This window comes from Pelmatolapia mariae, linkage group LG12 (assembly GCF_036321145.2).
Source record: "Pelmatolapia mariae isolate MD_Pm_ZW linkage group LG12, Pm_UMD_F_2, whole genome shotgun sequence".
Lineage (NCBI taxonomy): Eukaryota > Metazoa > Chordata > Actinopteri > Cichliformes > Cichlidae > Pelmatolapia > Pelmatolapia mariae.
Genome location: NC_086237.1, coordinates 1,235,596 through 1,255,638, shown reverse-complemented (window position 1 = coordinate 1,255,638; position 20,043 = coordinate 1,235,596). Strand labels below are relative to the sequence as shown.

At 39.6% G+C, this 20,043-nt stretch overlaps 1 protein-coding gene across 1 annotated transcript in view; it reads right to left on the bottom strand.

The window, feature by feature from the left end:
- Nucleotides 1-19,212, bottom strand: part of bmp2k (BMP2 inducible kinase) — a 58,851-nt gene extending 39,639 nt beyond the window's left edge. The window contains exon 1 of the mRNA XM_063490059.1: nt 18,326-19,212. Within this exon, the coding sequence (XP_063346129.1) occupies nt 18,326-18,476 (151 nt within the window). The 5' untranslated portion in view covers nt 18,477-19,212. The remainder of the gene's footprint in view (nt 1-18,325) is intronic.
- Nucleotides 19,213-20,043: the final 831 nt, after the last annotated feature.

Sequence of the window (20,043 nt, the reverse complement as noted above, 5' to 3'; positions counted from 1 at the left end):
TAACAAGCAAAAAGCTTAAAAATGTCTTACATCAACAGTGTAAGATTCCTGGAATCTGTACTGAGACTGTGTGAATGATAAAGCAGCCTTACCTTCAACAAAATTACAAATATTTAATGTGAAGTCCATGAAGAACAATGTCTTGACTCATTTTCATTACAGATAAATACTATGAGAAGTGCACAGTGTTTCCCACAGATTTTATTGCCCGTGGGTGTATATACATCCATGTTGGTATGCATGTAACTCTTTATCACTACGTCATATAAACCATCAGATAAACCTGCAACCCACGCTTTAATGTGTGCCTTTAAATGCTTTTTACCCATCATGCACAGACTTAAGAAGCAATTTTGACCACAGAGCCTAAAAACCAGATATCAAGGGCCAAAGGGTTTCAAGTTTGGCATTGCGAAGTTCTCAACTCTGCTTTCTGCAGATTGTCGCTCAACAGAACCACAAACTCCACTTCACACTATGCCAGTTCGCAACCAAGTGTGAAGAGGCTGGGATGAGAGTTGGCCCCTCCAAGACCGAGGGCTCTCAGCCGAAAAAGAGAGGCGTGTCCGTGTCCGACGTGTTTTTGCTGGGGAGATTATGGCTCTCAGCTGGCTTGGGAACACCTTAGTGTGTTCCCAAAGAAGAGATGGAGGGCATGACTGGAAGAGAGGAAGGTCTGGGCATCTCTGCTTAGATGGCTGCCCCTGCAACTCGTGAGGAGTAGGGGGCAATCTGGGTAGAGTGGCCCTTCAGTTTACAGCAAATGAGAAGTGAGCAGGCTGGGATAACCCAAGACGGGAGAAACAATCCAATTTAAATTTCCAACATAACTTGAAATTAAATTTTTCCGGATGTTCAATAATGTCATTCAGCAGAAAATGGTCATTAAAGTGCTCTTGAATGGGCCAAAACTTTGGTTAATTCTTTCTGAAGTTACATCTGCTCTAATACTGAAGAACAAGTCAAAAATAAAACACTTTGCTCACATCTTCATGTAGACTAACTGGCGACATTTTTTCCACAATAAATGCAGAAAATGGATTTTCATTAACCAACTTCAGGGCCTTTGTCCATTTCCCAACCTGTGCCAGCTGCTCCTGCTAATTACCAATAATGACTTTTTGATCCTCAGTATTTTAGCAAATCCTCTGAGAGCTGGTATTATACGAACTAATGCGAGAAAGACCTGCTCCTTGGCAGGCCAACATATTTGCAAACATGCAATTTGCAAATGTTGAGTTATAGCAAAGCTGTATTTCTGAAATCAAATATAAAAGGAACATGTGTTTTATGTTGTATGGGCAAAGTAAATGTCTATTTTAAACTAGGAGTCAACGCTAAGGTTAGACTGCCTTATTTCCATCCAAAGCCAAAACACAGACCATCTAACCTGGGATCTTTCATGCTCTTTCAACACTGACATCTATCTGCAAACACGACGCCCCTGTAACCCAGTTTAGGTTAAGGACACCGCTTAATCAGTTTCTCGTATGTCCTCAAAACTTAGACTACAGTAACACTCACACCTAAAAATAGACAGGGGCTTGTTTTTAGCAGGCAGCCGAGAGATTCTGCACTTTTTTGTGAAAGAACACTGCACCACCATGTCATTTTGTCTAAACCTTTCAAGATAGAAAACTGTAATAAATCCAATTTCAAATAAATGTAAGAATTCAGGTTTTGGATTTTATTTTTAATTAAATATGGTTCAAGATAACATTCAAATCTGCTTAATTAAAAGCTGTTCCTCATCTGCTCACAGTTGTCAGCCTACTTGGAGTTGAAATGCTTCAAAGAAACAAGTGTCCTTCTCTGTTAGAGTTAAGTATGCAGGACGACAGCAAGAAGATAACCAAGGTCAGCCATTTTTAAACTGTCAAAGGTGAGGGTGGCGCTGTGCCAAAGCACAGATGTGATAGTGGGCTGCTGTGAGCGTGCTGAAGTAAAATGAATCAAAGGTATACCCAAAAACGAGAGCAACAGCTGAAACCACCAAATCTGGCATGTTTCAACATCTGGAACTGGGACTTGGTCATAACTTAAGAGGCAGATCGCATTTTGATGTTAAAGGGTTTGAAAAGCACACATTTCAGTGAAAACTGAATCTGTTGTGGATTTTAAAGGGCAACCTGCTGGTTACATTTATTTCCCAGAAATTAATGTCTGAAAAGCTAATGCATTATTTTATGTTTTGTAAGACAAAGGCTGAAAACTAGAATTAGAAGGGTGAATTTTAAGCAGCGTTCCTAAAATAAAGCCTTTCTCCATCAACTGTGTGCACATGTTGCACAGGTGAGTTTAAGTATGTGTTGCATGTAGCAGTGAGTGGTGTTCTTACTGAGTTTCATCATGCTGTCTTCACAGCTCTGTTAATGGAGAGTTCACTTTCACTTGACATGTCCTGGTACATGTTTGCTCACATGATGTTTTCATGCTTTGCAAAAACCCATGCTGTGATTATTATTTCCTGTGAGGGAGGACAGCACTCTAAAGCTATTTCTCCAAAGCACTGTGCTTAGAGGAAGGTCACAACAGCAGCACAGCAAATGATTTATTGATTTGCAAATTTCATGCTTTATGAAGTTTTATGGCAATCTGTCTTCTGTATAACGCAATATTTTATAACCATTTCTTTACAAAACAGAACAGGTAAAATCCTATAGGGAGCAGATAATTGGCATCCTGAAGAGTTTGGAGAGAACACCTAGATAATACTTTTTTAATTTTAAATAGTCAGCCACCACTGCGTATCCACATCACAAAAGCAGCATCTCAGGAAAGTAGGCCAAGTTCCCCAACTTCCAATTACTTCCTCTAGTTCCTCCTAAGCTCGCTATTTTCAAAATTTATTTTTAGAGATTTTCACAAAAGTCATTGCTTCTTTACACAAATTAAGCTAAACCTCTCTTAACCTTGGTGAAATCTACCAGTTAATGAAAGCACTTTGTACTACAGGCTTGGAAGCAAGTTATAAATATAAGTTAGTGGTAGGGCTGGATATCGTCACTGATTTCTAGAATCGATTCGATTCCGATTCACAAGGTCCTGAATCAATTCGATCCACGATTTGATTCGATTTTAATCGCAGAAATTTTGCCTCAGTTAGAAATATTATAATTCTGATCACGTATCAGTACATTTCCATATTTTTATTTCTATAAAAAGAAAGCTGACACTTGGCGAGACGTTATCAAAAGTGTAAGCATCACAGCAGATGCCTTTGTGTCAAAGTAGCTGAGGATAAAACAGAAAAACATGAAGATTTTCCTGGCCTGGGATTTTATAGCAGACGACCTTAAAAATATTATGCCGTAGATCAAAAACGAAAGAAAGTCATTAATCAACATATGAACATTACCTGATGCTGCTGAAGTGAAGCAGAGCAAAGTTACAGAGGTTTTATTAGAGACACAGCTAAGCGTTTCACAATTTTGCATAATTTTAAAAAGTTTAAATTTGTTCAGTAGCCTATTGAACAGCAGAAATGAGGCTCTCTTTTCGGAAGTAAGTAAAAGGGGAAAAAAACAGTGGCCGACAGTGCTGTAAACAACGGTAGACTTGTGCGTAACAAGCAAGCGAATAATGCAGAAAACAGATTTTTAGAGAGAGCGAGAGAGAGAGAGAGAGAGCTCTGCATGAAGTGTGATTTTATCGTGGTGGAAGCAAAACAGAAAAACAAAGAGGGAATTTATGACGATGTTTATGTGAAGCGAAATGTGAAGCGTAGTTTGGATTTTCTTTTGCTGCTGGTTCAGTCAATATTGTTTGGAGAGAGATAAAACCTGCAGCTTCTGAATCTAGCGCAATCGCAGACGGATCAGAATCAGCGAGCTGTCAGCTTTCAGCTCCGACCGTGTCCGTGCCGTCGGGTGAGAAAGGCGACATCTCACTGATTCTGATCCGTCGGCGGGTCCGCGCTTTGTGTTTACATCTTTGTGCAGAATCCGTGTACCTGCATGCTCTCATTTACTGTTTTAGCTGTTTGGTGGTTGTTGAAATTTTGTGAGGTTTAACCTGAGATTCTGGTGTTTCAGGCAAAATAAATTTATATTTAAAAATTGATTCAGGATTTTAATGAATCAATATCACGTTATCCAAGCTAGAATCGATTTTAATCGATAATTAAAACCCACCCCTAGTTAGTGGTCAGATACAAAAGTTATTTATAAGCATCTATCTACAGTCTAAACCAAGCAATTCTAACTCCCTTTCAGTCCCCTTAAAGCAAACCTTTCTCTTATTGGTTGGTCATTTCAAACAGAAGATTTGGACAGCAGTTGGGTGGGGATCTTGTGCTCTCAGCCAGAGGAGTGTGCATAAAATGGCCATTTTTGGGATAGTCCACTTTCTATGACCTCATACAGAGCATTAAGTAGAAAAACATTCAGAAACCAAGTATCAACAGCAGTATGAAACATTTGCCTCATAAGGATTACTTATATATACGGTCATTTCAGTGTCTGAAACTTTTACTTTCATTATAAAAGACAACTATTGTATTTAACATGAAAACTTTGACAAGAAAAATAACTGGAGGCAGAACGTTCAATTATCAGGCACTTCTCCTGTCGAACTAGCTTCCAGGCGCCGAGCTGAGCCCCTTTTAGTGCTGCTCATAGGGATTCAGGAGGCAGACACTCTCTCTACTTTTAAGATGAGGCTTTAAAGTTTCCTTTTTGATAAAGCCCGTCGTTAGAAGTGCATCATGTGACCCTGAACCATCGATTAGTTATGCTGCTGTAAGCTCAGACTGCTAAATTATTTCCCATGATGCACAGAGCATTTCTTCTCCACTCCCCTCTTTTCACTCCAGATGTGTTTATTTGCCACGATGCATACGTTTTGTTGGTTTCTCTACATTCCCATATCCTCTCTACTCCTTACTCTCACACCAGAGTCTTCTTCTCCACCATTGTCATGCTGCTCACAGGGGACAGTTTGATTGCTGGGGGGTTCTCCTTGTTATATTGAAGGGTTTTTACTTTGCTGTATTCAGGTTCTTAGGGCAACTAATGTTGGGAGTTAGAGTCATGTAAATAAAACAGGTCTAAGAGAAAGATTTCTGGAAAAATGAAATACTTCCCCTTACTAAGCCATCTACCCGACAATATCCCTACTTTGATCATTAAAACTGCAAACAGTTATTTCATACAACTTCCAACCTGGACTCTTCCTATTACATATTCAGTTATATTTTCACTTGGCAGCAGTCAAGGCCTTGCAGTCAATCACATTTCTACCCTGACTCGAGTGAATGCTGAGAAGCACTTTAAAAGACAGATGTAAGTATGTAAAAAAGCTTTTCTAAGAGGCAGCGCCATAAAAGGCAACATGAAGAGGTGAGGCGATGACTGTACACTTTCTTCATCCTGGGATTACTGAGCTGGAAGGTTCTGGCAGTCGACTCTCATACGTCTTACCTTAACAGCAGTGTTTACAACTGAACAGGCAGACAAAAGTGGTTTGAAGGGTTTATGATGGAAATGGGAGGGACGAAGGGGTGACACTGTAGGCCAGTTGTGCTGGTGCTCTAAAATCCAAAGGCTGAACGAAATAAAAGGATAATCAGTTAAGTTTTCGTGCTTTTCAAGTAACTATTCAGTTTATTTTTACTTGCCAGACTTTAGGCAAAGATTGTTCTTCTCCTCGGTGGGAAAAATAAAAATCCCATCACCGTCCCTGCAATACCATGACCACCTCTGAGCCACAATTTAGGATAAACCCAGACTTTGATGAAAGTGTTGTAATTAAGACAAATAAAAGCCAGGACGAGTGGTGGTTAGACTCCACTGCCACGTTGTGAGGAAACTCTGATGGCTGAGAAACAAAGTTTGAAGCCCTTTTGCCTTTCTGCTCTAACTACTTACACATCAGCACAAACAATTCAGTTCAATAAGATTAATTTGCGGACCCAAAAATGCACACAAAATAGTCATGTGTTCTTCAGTGTTGATGTAAACTTTAACAAACCCGTCAACACAAACACAATCACTGATGACATATTTTGGCCAATAACACATTTACACACACCTTGTGTTTCTCTCATTTATCATTAAATCCTAGTAACTGGCACCCATAACCAGCAAAATTACAGTAATAAGAGCTTTGCCTTTAAGCTGTTATGATATTGTGTTCCAGTATGTGCCACTCAACTGGTTTACAAGCAAATTCCATTTATTCTTAATTTTGTTATCCAGTTATTCTGTAGTGTTTTTTTCCCTTTAAAATAAACAAAATGAATTAATAAGCAGTGCATAGATGGTTTAAAGAATGAAATGGTTCTGAATTAGATAAATGTTTGTCAGGTTTTGAACAGCCCATGCCAGACCAGGGTCATGTGGTCAACACCTCTGACTAACTATCATGTGGTCCAATGAGTTCAGAGTTTAGTTTCTACATTACAGCAGGGCAGGAAACATGTTTTTATGCACAAGACATGATGGCATATTAACATTAGGTCACTTCCAATGAATACTTAACAAAAAGCAGTCGTCATTCATGGTCACCACCAATGATTTAATTCATAACAATAAAAAACAAAAAATACAAGAAGCAATACGGCATCCTGTGGATCTGACTTTTAATTTACACATTTACCATGTAAATCCAGTAAACTGTTTGCTGTGCCTCAAAGAGACAGCCATAAAACCCACCATTCGTCAATACACTGATCAAAACCAAATCCATCACTGAAAGTGGGCTCATGTTAAAGCGCTGTAGTGAATGTCCACATCAATCAATGTCTTTCTGTTTCCACATGACCCGAGTTCACTCCCACCTTTGGCTCGCTGCCCGCTGCAAACCAGCTCATGGTGAATTGGTAGAAAATTATTCATTTGCAGCTTCACAAAGAGGATGACGGGCAGCGCAGCGAGGCAGAGACAGAAGGCCTCAATGAGCAAGCACAAAGGCAGCGATGCCCATCACGGGACCGAGAGCTGTGTCGTACCAGCATTCTTTCTACGGTGCTAGAATAAGACAACAAAGAGGCACAATGTGCCCATTCATCACCATTACAGTATGCTAATATTGTGGATGGGATGCTTTTTCATCACGATGTGCTGGCAGAGGGAGGATCAAACGAGTTATAAATTCCTCTTATGTCACATCATATAATATTTATATATTCTGAGCATCACGATATGATTATGGTGTGTGATTTCTATATTTCAATCCATTTTAATCCAAGCTCAGTGCAGAAAAAAATAAATGTGATTTTATTGATTAGCTTAGACAGCATGGATGTCCTGGCAGATGTACTGATCGACCGGAGAACAATGTTTACCACACTGAGCAATAATTCGATTATTTGCAACACATTTGTTGTTGATGGATGAGAAAGGAGGGGGGGGGGGGGGGGGGGGGGGGGAAGCATAGCTTAAGACGCTTCCTGTACGAGTGATGAGCCCTTTATCTTCATTTGTTTGAGACTCACCACAAAATCCACAGGGTTGGGTCATTAGAATACTGGGTGTCATTTTGTTTTATTTTGCCAATTTCGTGGTCTGCTTCCTTCAGTTCAACTTACTAAATATTCAATTTTTAAAGCTCAATAGCAGAATAGCACCCCAAGCAGATCCCCGCTTCCTTTATACGGAGCTGGGCTACAGCACAAAGTAGCACACAGACACTGATTCGGTGTTTGACGGAGACCAGCATTGTATGGTCAACATTATAGAGAGCAACATTATTATAGCGCATTATAGAACAAAGCACCAGAAACTGCACTAGAACCCATGCTAGGTAAGCACTGTTTATTAAGTATCTGTGTCAGTGTGGGGCACTGCACAGTTTAAAAGTGCAGCGTGAGCCGATTACTTACCACTCCAAAGTTCCAAAGCTGAGGCTTTGAAACCAGTGGATACCATCATCTATTGCTCCTGTTTGTTTTTAATCCTATTAACACCAACAAAACATCTCAGAGCTTACAGGCTCCTGTACCCTGGTCATTAAGACCACATTACCAGTTACTTCTACCAGAAGAAGTAAAAGTAGAAGAAGTAGAAGAAGGAGAAAACACATCTCTTCAAATATATCAGGCTGCAGGGTTGTCAAAAATAAATAAAACTGATAATCAGATATTAATCAATATTAAAAATGACTATCGGATTAGACACTCATTTGCACATGTACTGCCAACAGTGTCATCTTTCCTCACTCCAATGGACACACAGCTTTGCGCACACCTACAGGCAGGCAGGCATTCAGGTGAACAGCCCCTCGATTCTCTAGTACTAGAACACATGAACCCTAGTCGCCGTTCACAACGCTGAACATTTTATGAGCAATTTCAACAGATCAGATGCTGTTGAAACGTTGAAACATGAGCTTTATTAAGTGTTAAACAGTTATCAATAAATGTTAATCTGGACCTAGCAAACATCAGTCCTGTTGGTCCTGCCTGTCCATAACGTTAAGAGTGTTAATTTAACAGGACAGCACAATTATTTGTCTTAAAAAAAAAAAAAAATTTCTCTTAAAAGTCAGACTGAAGCTGAGAAAAGTCTACCAGCAACTAAGAAGAAATAGTGGTGGCCTACCTTACCATAATCAAGTCACGAGAAGCACAGCACTACCTCAGAAAACCTATAAATATGGTCTTTTTTGCACTAGAAAAGATAGATCAACATTTTTTCCCGGCACAGAACAATTTTCGATTTCAAGTTCAAAAACTTAAGTGTTATGACTGGATGTTATTGATAAATGAAATGCTAAAAATGGGTGTTTTCTTTTGGCTTCTAGAGGCTCGATTATAAAACCAATGTTCAAGTTAGCTGACCAATAGTACACACGTGTGATGTGCCTAATAGTTAGCGTTTCCTAATTGGTTGATTGCATTCTGCCTTGGTGGATGGGGGTGAATACATATTACTGTGTGCAAGTGACTGTGTGAACATTGTTTCATTGCAACTGACCAAGGTCACCTGAACCTTAATTTTTTTTTCCTCCTAAACACCCGTCATTGATTCAGGTGTGCGGAGCCTTTAAATTATTATGGTGAAACCCCTAACCTGCCAAGCTGTGGAAGCAGTGAGTATTCAGTCTGAAAGTCCGTACCAGTATTACTGTAAAAACACCAAATTTAGGAGTATAGTTTTTCCATTGCTCTACCTCAGGAAAGAAACGGTTACTTAATTGTATTATCAACCACAGCGCTCAGCCCCAAGCCAAACGCTTTTCCTTTTATCTTAACTGTGTCAGACCCAAAAAGGAAGCAGATATATCTGCAGTATATTTAATTTAGCATGAGCTTTCATTTGTTATTTTCCCCTGTAACACAAAGCTGCTGAAGAACTTATCAGATATACTCTGCAAACTGCTCTCATGTGACCTCATTTGCATTGATAAATTTGTTCTGCAAATTTCTAGTAGTGAAGCTTGTGTGGCAACGTGACACGTGACAACGGTCCAGATCAAAAGTGGCAACGAACAAGGTTCAACTTGCATGACAACTGTGTCTGCATTTCTCCTGTTTACGTGATCTGCGTAGTCCCTGTCACGACTGAAAATCCTACATTGCTGTCATCTCTTGAGCCTGTAACTTAAGGAACCCCAACTGCATATGTTTCAAGGTTGTGGTGAAACCGAGCAAACAGAACATGTGTGTGAAGTCAGCATGTTCAGGGGGAAAAAAACGTTGTGTTTTACAACACCCTTGTGTCACGTAAAATGTGAAGACTAGTCAGCTGAGATATGAGCTTGCTTTGAAGCTTTCAACATGAAAAAGACTGGAGAAAAATGTAAGAAAAACAAGAGCAACTGTGCTTAGAAGGTGGAGGTGACCCTCATTAAACAAGACATTGATGAATTATAACCTTGTAGCTAATGTGCTTGTAAAACTGCAAACATAGGAAGTGAAACCACTAACCCAAGGTCTTCCTGTTAATTATAAAGCAGCAGTGATGTTTCTACTAAGAATTTACAAACACATGCCAACATGAACAGTTTGAATTGTACCTACAGGAGGTGGTAGGTACAGCAGTCCTGTTATGGCCGGTGGTCTGGTGGAGCCATTATGCAACAAGATATGTTCCAGAGGCAGTTTACCTGCTAAATGCTCAGTGTCTGCTCAGCAAACAGCTTAATGAAGTATTCTGACTGCAGTTACAGGGCTATTAGCCAGAGACAGTTTGTCCAGCTACAAAATCCTGTTACAGTCGACACATTTTTATTGAATTTTCCCTACACAGCACATCCAACTGGAAAAACATATGACAGAAGAATCACATGTGCAAAATGTATGCATGAGACTTCAACTGATAAGTAACATCATCTGCTCTCTGAAAATGGGCTTGTTTAGTATGGTAGCTAAAACAAAACACATGTCATGTCAGTTCATTTATCACTTAAAACATTTTTTGTGCCTCATCTGTAATCAGCCATACACAAGTCATGATAACAAGAATGTGCTTTCCACCAGAACTGCAAAAATCTACAAACACCGTCATCAGCTAAATGAAATTTCAGACTTCTCCTCAGGGACAACTTGTAGGAGATTGTGACTTAAATGTGTGGCTCCAAAAGGATCACACTATTCCTTTTACTCACTTCTGTACAGTGAAACCCAAGCTGATGTAATTTAACGCTTGTAAAAACTTTGACCATCATCAACACCACCACTTATGAGGAGCTTCTTCTGTTGTCAATTATGCAGCAGGTGCCTGCTGTGTAAAACAAAGTAATTTGTCATAATGCACACTGCTAAACCGACCTACCTGTGATTACTGCAGGTGAAAAGAGAAAATTATTGACTACAAAAATTATTGAGTAATGAAAGCCACTGACCCAGCTTTTATAGCTGTGAAATACACAAGACAGGCTAACTGACCTTGTTGTCTGGGGCTGTAAACTTAAGATACATTCCCTTTCATTGACAATACAGTAGAATCAACAGAGTCTATCCAACCATTTACTCTGCTTATCTGAAGCTGGGGCGCACTGGCAGCAGGCTAAACAGGGCATTCCAGTTTTACAGAGCAACATTTTCCAGTTCCTCCTGAAAGATCCCAAAGCAGCCCGGGGTCACATGGGATGTCTAAGCTCTGGATTCACAATGACATCCTGCTTAAGATGACAGAACCAGCTCAACTACCTACTTTCAATATAAAAGAGCAGCAACTGGTCTGAGCTCCCTCCCTGAGCCGCGCTGATGGTCACAGCATTGGTTGTCGTGTGCCAACTGTGACATTAGTGCAGCATCATAACCATTTATACTGGTGCTTGAGACACAATAAGATGTCACAATTCACAACAACTGCATCAGCAGGAAGAAGACATAACCCAACGTGATTACAAAGATTTTCAATGGGTTTCCCCAGAATGTCTAAATATTTTAAAGCTGCTGCAGTTTTTCTCCTCTCTGTCATCTGGGAAACTTGAGTCCCTGTAATGACTTATCACTGAAATAGTGAAGTTCTCAACTCGGTCAAATAAAGATGTGTGCATCAAGCCAAAACGACACCAAATAAGCCATGTATAAGGCTTGGCCTGGCCACCCTATAGAAGAATCTCATTTCAGTCTACTTCTGCAATGTCATTATTTTAGCTGCTCTCTCTTCACTGTAATGGCCTCGTACCAAGGTCTGCCAGTTAATAAACTTTCAGTGGTACATCCCTTCTAATTGTGTAACACTTTATATATGCACTGCTGAAATTAGTGTGCAGCAAATTTTTAGGTCTGGTCACTTCCTCCTAATCGCAGCAGAAATATAACTACAAATTAACTGAATCAGTACAAAGACTGTTTTAAACATTAACACCTTCACAGAGCACTAAATAACTGTGCAACTTCTATATTAGATCTCAAAATTGTAGCTAAAACTGGCCACTGAGTGTAGTGCAACAGACTTATCCCAAGCCCACATTTAATCAAATTAATTTCCATCCTTTTCCGACAGGCCCCTGACAGGGGAGTGTGCACGATAAGAAAGAGTTAGCAGAGAAAGAGTGACTTGCTCACAGATGCATCCTGTTCTCACAAGTTGCTTCTGTGTTCCTCTTGAAGACAGCATCGCACAGAGCTCAAGAGAAACCACAGAGGCTAAAGAGGGAGTGGAGGGAAATGACTGAGGGTACAAACTGTCCAGCTGAGCAGATGTCTCAATGGAAAACCAAAAGATAAACACATGGTGTTAAGAAAACTTTTGAACTTCACAAAATTTTATTTTGAGGGGACTGAAATTTGCACTTTTTTAAAAAAAAAACAAAAAAACAAAAGGCGTACGATCATTCAAAATTCAACCAAATCCTACATAATAACTTTTTTAAATTTAAGTTTAGCAAAATTTTACCTTCATGATGTGAATATTTTCAGTATTACAGACCTCAGGCACTTTTCAATTTGCATTGTTTTTACAGCACTTTGTTTTAGCCCTCATAACGTTACAGGAGATATCCATGTAAATTTCAGGACTGAAAAATACATGCAAGTCTTGCAATGCAAAGGGAAACACCGTTAAAAGATAAGCCGGGTATGAAAATACAGTGAAAAGGAGTCCTTTATTACATCATAACTTGTTCTGACCAGCCACCTCCCTACATGGTGATATAAGACATCAAGGTTTCCCCAAAAATTCACAATTTTAAGTTTTCCCCAGTTAATCATCAGAAACCAAATCAACATTCAGAGCACCAGTGCTTGTTTCTGTTACTTTTCATCATAAACATTAAATTAGTGCAGCTTCACTATGAACAAAATACTATTTTAGCTTTAGATTGTGACACTTGGAGTGGTTGTTTTAGTGATTTCACTGCAATATGCATGGCTCCATTAAATACATTAAAGCTGTTGAACAGATTTTGAAAAAATTAAGTGATTTTGGGAAGCCTGCAACCATTTCAGATTTGACTGATTTTATGCGGAGTGCCCCAGCTTCTCTTTTCTTGCAAACTATAACTGTGTGCTTGGTTTTACAGGAATCTCGTGCTTTTCATTAAACAGGCACAGCTGCAGGATAATAGCTGAATGAGGTACCAAGAGATGAGCCACTCTAAAAAACCTCACATGATCCATTCAGTACTTTGACATCAGTCGTATGAGTGACCCAGAATTACCCACTGTGCATACTGATGAACTCCCAGTATGTCTTTTTAAAGACTTTTCCAGTGATTTTAGTGTTGCAGACAAATACCCAATGACACAATAAATTCATCACAACATGAGATAAAAACAGTTCACTTGTCAATTTTAGAAAAATTTTAAATGCTCATAAATCTCATATTTTCAGTTTTTTAGTTGTGACAAATTTTTTTTAATAAACCTTCCTTTTTAGTTCTTTCCTCCCTTGTCATTTTTTATGATACAAGTATGATACAAGTATAATATGTTCCCTTCAGATTTTTAACAAACATCTTAACCTTCAACTTTTTAACAGCAAGCCACAGTAGCAACAATCCAACTGCAACTTTTCCATAAACGGTATAGTCTAGTTATTATTATAGTATCTGTTGAAAACGTAAACCTCATATTAACTGTAGGATAAGGATCATAAAACCTAGCCTGTGCTGTCTTAAGTCAGTCTTTTTCTCATGTTGACATTTCAATAAAATCAAACAAGTCAAACATCGTAAGTTTTTCCTCTTTTGTGTTTTTGACTTTGTTCATTTCCTTTTAGAGCAAACATTACACACTAATGCAACAGCTTTCTTCTTGTGAATTTCCACCAGGACGATGATAGGAAATAATCTCAAAAGGAATCTAGTTGTAGTCAAGTCAAGAACCGTGGTCTCTGCTGACTTGAGGCTCATTATCTTTAGATGTGTGGAGGCATCATGAAAAGACAGGAAACAAACTGATGCAATGTGGGTTATCTGAACAGATTACGATAGCAGGAAGAGACCGTTCAATATGAGCCACAGTTAAAGCTGCAGCTTTGCCTCACATGTAATTTTAACCCAACTGTGTTGCTGTCATTACAGGACTAGTTTCACTTTACACATATACAAACCCGTGTTATGCAGACTCAGCAATTGATTCAGAATTTGTTTTCACTTTTAACAAAAATGCACATTCTGAAATGTGCTTGCTCATGTTTATCCTGACTGTGCATCAGTGTTGCTGTTCGGCTAAAAGACAACTTAGTGCGTACAACTGTAACTGTAATACTCGTTTTTAAAAGGTGCCCTGGTGCAAAGTTGCCTTGTAATCTCTGAGCAGGTAACCCAACATTTTCACCAAAGATCAAACAGATCAAGCTTTTCTGGCCACAAACCCTGAAACCTCAGCAAACATTTAAGCAAGCATTGGTTAGTGGTTGGAGGTCCAATATTGCTGAATGGTTAGAGCATGGGACGAGCACTGTAACAAATACAGGCCTTTTATATATGACAACACTGTGAGAATATATACAAGTCTGATCGGTGTCATAATTTATGACGAAGCCTCTCTGAAACAAACAGAAGGGGTAGTGAGGTAGCTTCACAGAGGCAGCGAAGCAGCCCACTTGCAAGTATGAAGTCACTGAGAATCCTTTACCAAATCATCTGTTTCACAAAGATTATTTGCAAAGAAAAGTATCTTTTCAGCTGCTCCTGTCCTCCACTGTTTTGTTTTACACAGCAACAACGTTAGAGAATGAAGAACACGTAGAAACAAAAACCGCCTTTTTTTTGCATCAATCTTTAAATTAGTGTCTTATTAACTTTGCTCAAGGCTGACAGCAACTGTCTCACTGGAACCTGAAACATGGGTCTCAAAGGGAACAAGCTTTAGTAAGTCGCAATTTTGCAAATTTAGACTACGTATATAAATTAATTCTGATCTACTGAACCAGTATGGGAAAAGTATTACACTGGACACTGCATATCAGAAAGCTACTTAACTGGACAGAGAACAGACACATTAATGAAATTCAATGATAGTAAACAAACATACATTACCATATCAGAGTTTGTCTTTTTAAATTTTATAAAGCTGCCCTCTCCCAGGTGCTTTAAAAAAATGTTAATTTATACATTTGTGCTAAATTTTTGAAACTATAGTTATTAAGAAGCATAGTCATGATTATGGAGGTTGCACTAATCCAGGAGCCTTAGATTAAAGTGCAACACAGCTTGTCCTGATAAGACAACAGTAATCCCTGTATTATGCTTCTGCAATGAATCTACGTCGAGTCTACGACTTGGCTTATGCCAGCGGCCGACACCATTGCCAGTATTTATACCTGTATGAACAGCGTCAATGGCAACATGTTGTTAAATTTCCAGGGAGGTGCATGTTAGGTTATGGGACAGGGTTTCAGAAGTGTTTGTGTTCATAACATACCTACTGCATAAATTTAACACAGAAATATACTGTAAGAGAGCGATCAGTCAAAGCACACAACCAACCAAAACATTGTTGAAGAGGGACAGCAGAAATCCAGAGCAAAAGATAAAAAATAAATAAATAAAACAACCTGTAACTTATGAAAACCTCCCATTTCCTCTAGATCAGCGGTCTCCAACCCCCGGGCCTCGGACCGGTACCGGTCCGTGAGTCGTTTGGTACCGGGCCGCGAGAGTTGAGGCTCAGGTGTGAAATGTATGGTTTTCAGGGTTTTTATCGGTTTTCAGCGTTATTTTGTTATCGTTTTTATCGTTAACTCGGTTTTCCTGGGTCTTTTCACGTGTGTTATGAATAAATCTTCTTTGTTTCGGTATTGGTACTAGTTTTGTTTTGTTGTATTTATCCGCGACAATTAAAGGCCGGTCCGTGAAAATATTGTCGGGCATAAACCGGTCTGTGGCGCAAAAAAGGTTGGGGACTGCTGCTCTAGATCATCACAAGACCAGATGAGTCGCAGCAAATTTAAGTTTGGTCTAGACTAAAAAGTCATCTTTACTCGAGCTGAAGTAAAAGTTTCAGGGAGACAAAAACTGCTGCAATGAAGGGCTTATTCACAGCCATAAACAGATTTTAGACCTTAATACAGACCTTTCACACGGGCACCGGCACTTTTTCCACTTTAACATTTCATCTACTTTCAAATGTACCAGGCACAGTTGGTGAAATGAAATATTCTGTTATATGATTAACCATGCAGTCCAGACACCCAGCTCTTTAGCTTGGGACAGACTGATGAGCAAAGGTCACAGTGCAGAAAACACAACCACAGACTCTGCACATGATTATATGATGACACAGACTCATGACTGCTTGCAGGAAGAGTTGTGTTGTTTTGTTTTTAATTTGGGCGAGTGAGATCAAGTTTACAGCGTGTTTACAGCTGCATGAAGAGACATGCTCGTCACCAGTGAGGCACTTAGCACAAGCTTACACAGAACGATTATGGGCTGAGATGAGAAATGTGTTTGAATATAATGTCTCTTCTGGTTAATTTTAGGTGGGACCTGAGAGGTTAAACTTCCTTTAAAATTGTCCCAGATTAAGCTTAGTTTTAGGGCTCACCCTCTGACTAAATTAGTCCTCAAACAGCAGGGAGAAAATCTGAGCAATCGAGTAAAATAGTGTGTCAAACATGCTGTTGAGTGTGATCAGATAAGATAAGTCAGCAGTGAGGGGGAACTAGAAAAAGAAAAAAAATTAGCTACTCATAAATATATTTATATGTGTTATTTTGAGAATGAACTCTTAGAACACTTTCCCAGAAATGTCTCATTAGAGTCACGTTATCCTCTAACAAAAAGGCAAAAACAACTGCTTCCTACACAAGAGGAATTCAACTACTTTTTGGCTTTCATCAAGTTGAAAATTAGCAAACACCAAAACAATATCTGATGTGTGTAAAATTTTTACTCTTAAATCAAAGCTGGTAAATATCTAGTCAATACTTAGGAATACTTTAAACTTTCTAGGTATTTGTAGTGAAGCTGGCATTACCACACCATGAATTTGAAAGAAAAGGAACTGCAGAAATAAGTGACTTCTTTGCAAACTCATCCAGTGGGACAGTTTCGACGCCTTTGTTTTGAAGGTTGTGGCCCCTGGGCTGCATGTTTGACAAAACCACTCTAAGGACTAATTAGCTGTCTAATTGGCTGAATTAGCTTTAAAGTTTCTAACTATGTTTTCAATCAATATGCTTTGATAAGCACTGGACAATTTGTGAACCAGTAACTCTTGCTCAAAAGCTGTTTATTTCCACACTTCCTCTTTTCTCTGCCCGGCTGGCTGAATGTGCTTGGAGGTGGTTTCACCATTTGTGAACACAAGGCGTTGTTAAATCAGGAAGGAATTTTTAAAATCTTTCCAAGAACTCTTGCAAAGCACATCTTCAAAAGTGGTAGAGAGCAGGCAAAACCAGGGGCCAAATAAAGCCAGTACCAAGTTTTCAACAAGTTCACAGCTCAATTTAAATGACAAAAAAAGGAAAAACAAAAAAGTTCAGATTTGTAGGTTTTTACATCTTGAGACTGAAAGACTTTTACTTTGATTTAAATTTCCCCACACAGCCAGAGAGTTCAGGGATTCCTCAGCTTAACAGGTGCTTTTGGACAAGTGACCACACACTAAGCATAGATAAATGAAACTAGATAAAATGTTTTTATTCTCAAGATTTTAATTTCAAAGTTATGTGTCACACATTTAAATGTAATATCTCAAAACAAGCTACAGCAGGAAATCAGTCTTTCAAAACTAGTTCATTCCTAATTATTACTGTAGTGTGTATTAATGTGTACCTCCTGTCATAACCTGGAGTAGGTCATTCTTAGCTGACTATGCATATGTGCTTATCATCATTTCTTGATTTCTATGTTTACTGCTTTTGTACATTTATTTTAATATTTTATAGCTTGCTTTTTTCCCTTAGTCTCCCCCCACCAAAAATAAATAACTAAATAAATCAGGCTAAGCCCCACCCTAAGCCCATTTCTGTTGGAGAAGTCTTCCTGTTAAAAAAAAAAAAAAAAAGTTTGTCCTTCCCACCATAACCAAGTGCTTGCTCACAGGGGGTCATCTGATTGATGTGGCTTTCTCTCTAATACAGGAGGGTACAATGACAGGACTGCTGCTGTAAACAAGCACTACACAAATGCTGTAAAGAGGGCAAAACTGTTTTAACCCATGCTAAAGACTCCCGATAAGGCAAAAGTGACTTTTACACTGCTTTATGTTGACACAGGAGGGTTGGACCCCGAGGGCAACCCACACCTTCTCCTCTCCACTCCCCTAGTCTTGGAGCAGCTGAAGCAAGATGTAAACCACAGCTGTATGGGGAAAGCTTTAATTCTAGCCATGCACCAAATCCCCGGTGTCCCAGTTTAAGTGGCAACTGCCTGGAAGAGGAGAGCGACCTACTTCTATCACAAGGAGATGTTCAGTAGAACAAACACGAGCCATAAAATAAACCCGTTACCATCATTAAGCTGCATGTGCGATACATACCCTCTGCAACAAGCTCCTCCACGGTGACTTGGTACCGGCCGACTGAAAACACTTTCCCGAAGTAGCTGCTGACTCCGGAGCTGGAGCTGGACCCGGATGCCCCTCCGAGCCCACCGCTCTCAGACTTTGGCATTCTCGAAAACTTCTTCATCCTTTCCTTTCTCTGTCAGGGCCAACCAATATGCAATCCCTAATCAGAGGCGAATCGACTCCGCAGTCCAGTTTAACTCGGTTGCGTCCCCTATCTACTTATCTGGACTCTCTTCTTCTCCTGCATGCTCCGCGTCTGGTTCTCCTAGAGGGGCTGCACGACATTTAAAAAGTCCACTTAATAACCACGCGTCATGGTGACACAACCGCGTTCCGAAATCTCGTACCGGCGACAGCGTCAAAAACAAAAACAAAAACTGCCACTTTAGCTTACGCTAGCTAGTTGTGGCAGTTGCTAGCATGCGTGCATGCAGTCAGGACGCTCCGACACAATGAAACGGGGAAGAAGAACAGCACTGTAGAAGAAGGGCGGAAATAAACTCCTCAACGGAATAAATTCAGCCAACCAGCCCTCCAAAACCAGTCCTGACGTGGTTAGCTTCACGCCCGCCACTTGGTCGCTCTAGTCGGGCGATTCGTCTATTTAGCTCGCTAGCCTCGGTGGTTAGCGGCTAACGAGCTTCGCTAGCAGCCACAGCGGTTCCTCGAGCCGCCCCGAGTGCAGGTGGGCTAACAAAGTACGAGACCGCACCTGTGATATAAGCGGGCGTCGTCTGCTTGTCAGAACCACTCCACTGAAGCCGTTTTCATCCGGTTCATTTGTGTCATTTTCCTTGAGCTTCTCTAACCGTTAAACTTCTCGTGACTCCTAAACGGCAGGCTTCAAAATAAGTGGGTGGTTTGTTATTTACCCAATGAGAGTGACAACCTAACCCAATGTGGCCCCGCCCCCTTTCATTGTTATGATTGGTGTAAGTGGAGAATGTATGGAAGCCCACTGATGCCAGCAAGAAAGAAAGATTAATGAATGAAGGCATAGAATTAATAAAAAACAATCCATCTATCAGTTGACCAAAATTCAAGTATTTTTAACCATTAAAATTATCATATATAAAATATAATTTTTACTTTTCATGAAAACAATTATTTTTACTTAGTAAATAAAAAATAACTTATGAAAGTATCTTATTTCAGATGCTCCCTTTAAGGGTCACCACCTCAGTTTCCATCTCACCCTATCCCTAGCATTGTCCTCTATCACACCAACCCTCTGCATGTCCTTCTTCACTACATCCATTGACCTCCTCTGTGGTCTTCCTCCTTTCCTCCCACGTATTCAACATTCTTTGTCCAGTTTATCCACTATCCCTCCTCTGCATATGTCCAAACCATCTCAGCCTTCCCACCCACTCAGCCTGAGCATTATGGCATACGTAACTCCAGTCGTTCATTTCTCAGTGTAGAGAATTCAGGTACATGAAGCAATGGCATTAGTTAACTAAAACAACATTTTATAAAAGGGGAAAAGATTAGTTAAGTAAAATTTTAAAAATTAAAAATAAAACAAATTATATATTTAAACCCCCACCCCTGAAAAAATAATAAAAATTAAAAATGTAATTATGGTAGGCCCGTTGATTATCCTTTGTGCTTTTGTGCCTAGAAACAAGACAACTTACCAGAAGGTAAAAACCTCTCAAATGAAATGGAATTACATAAAAGTCATA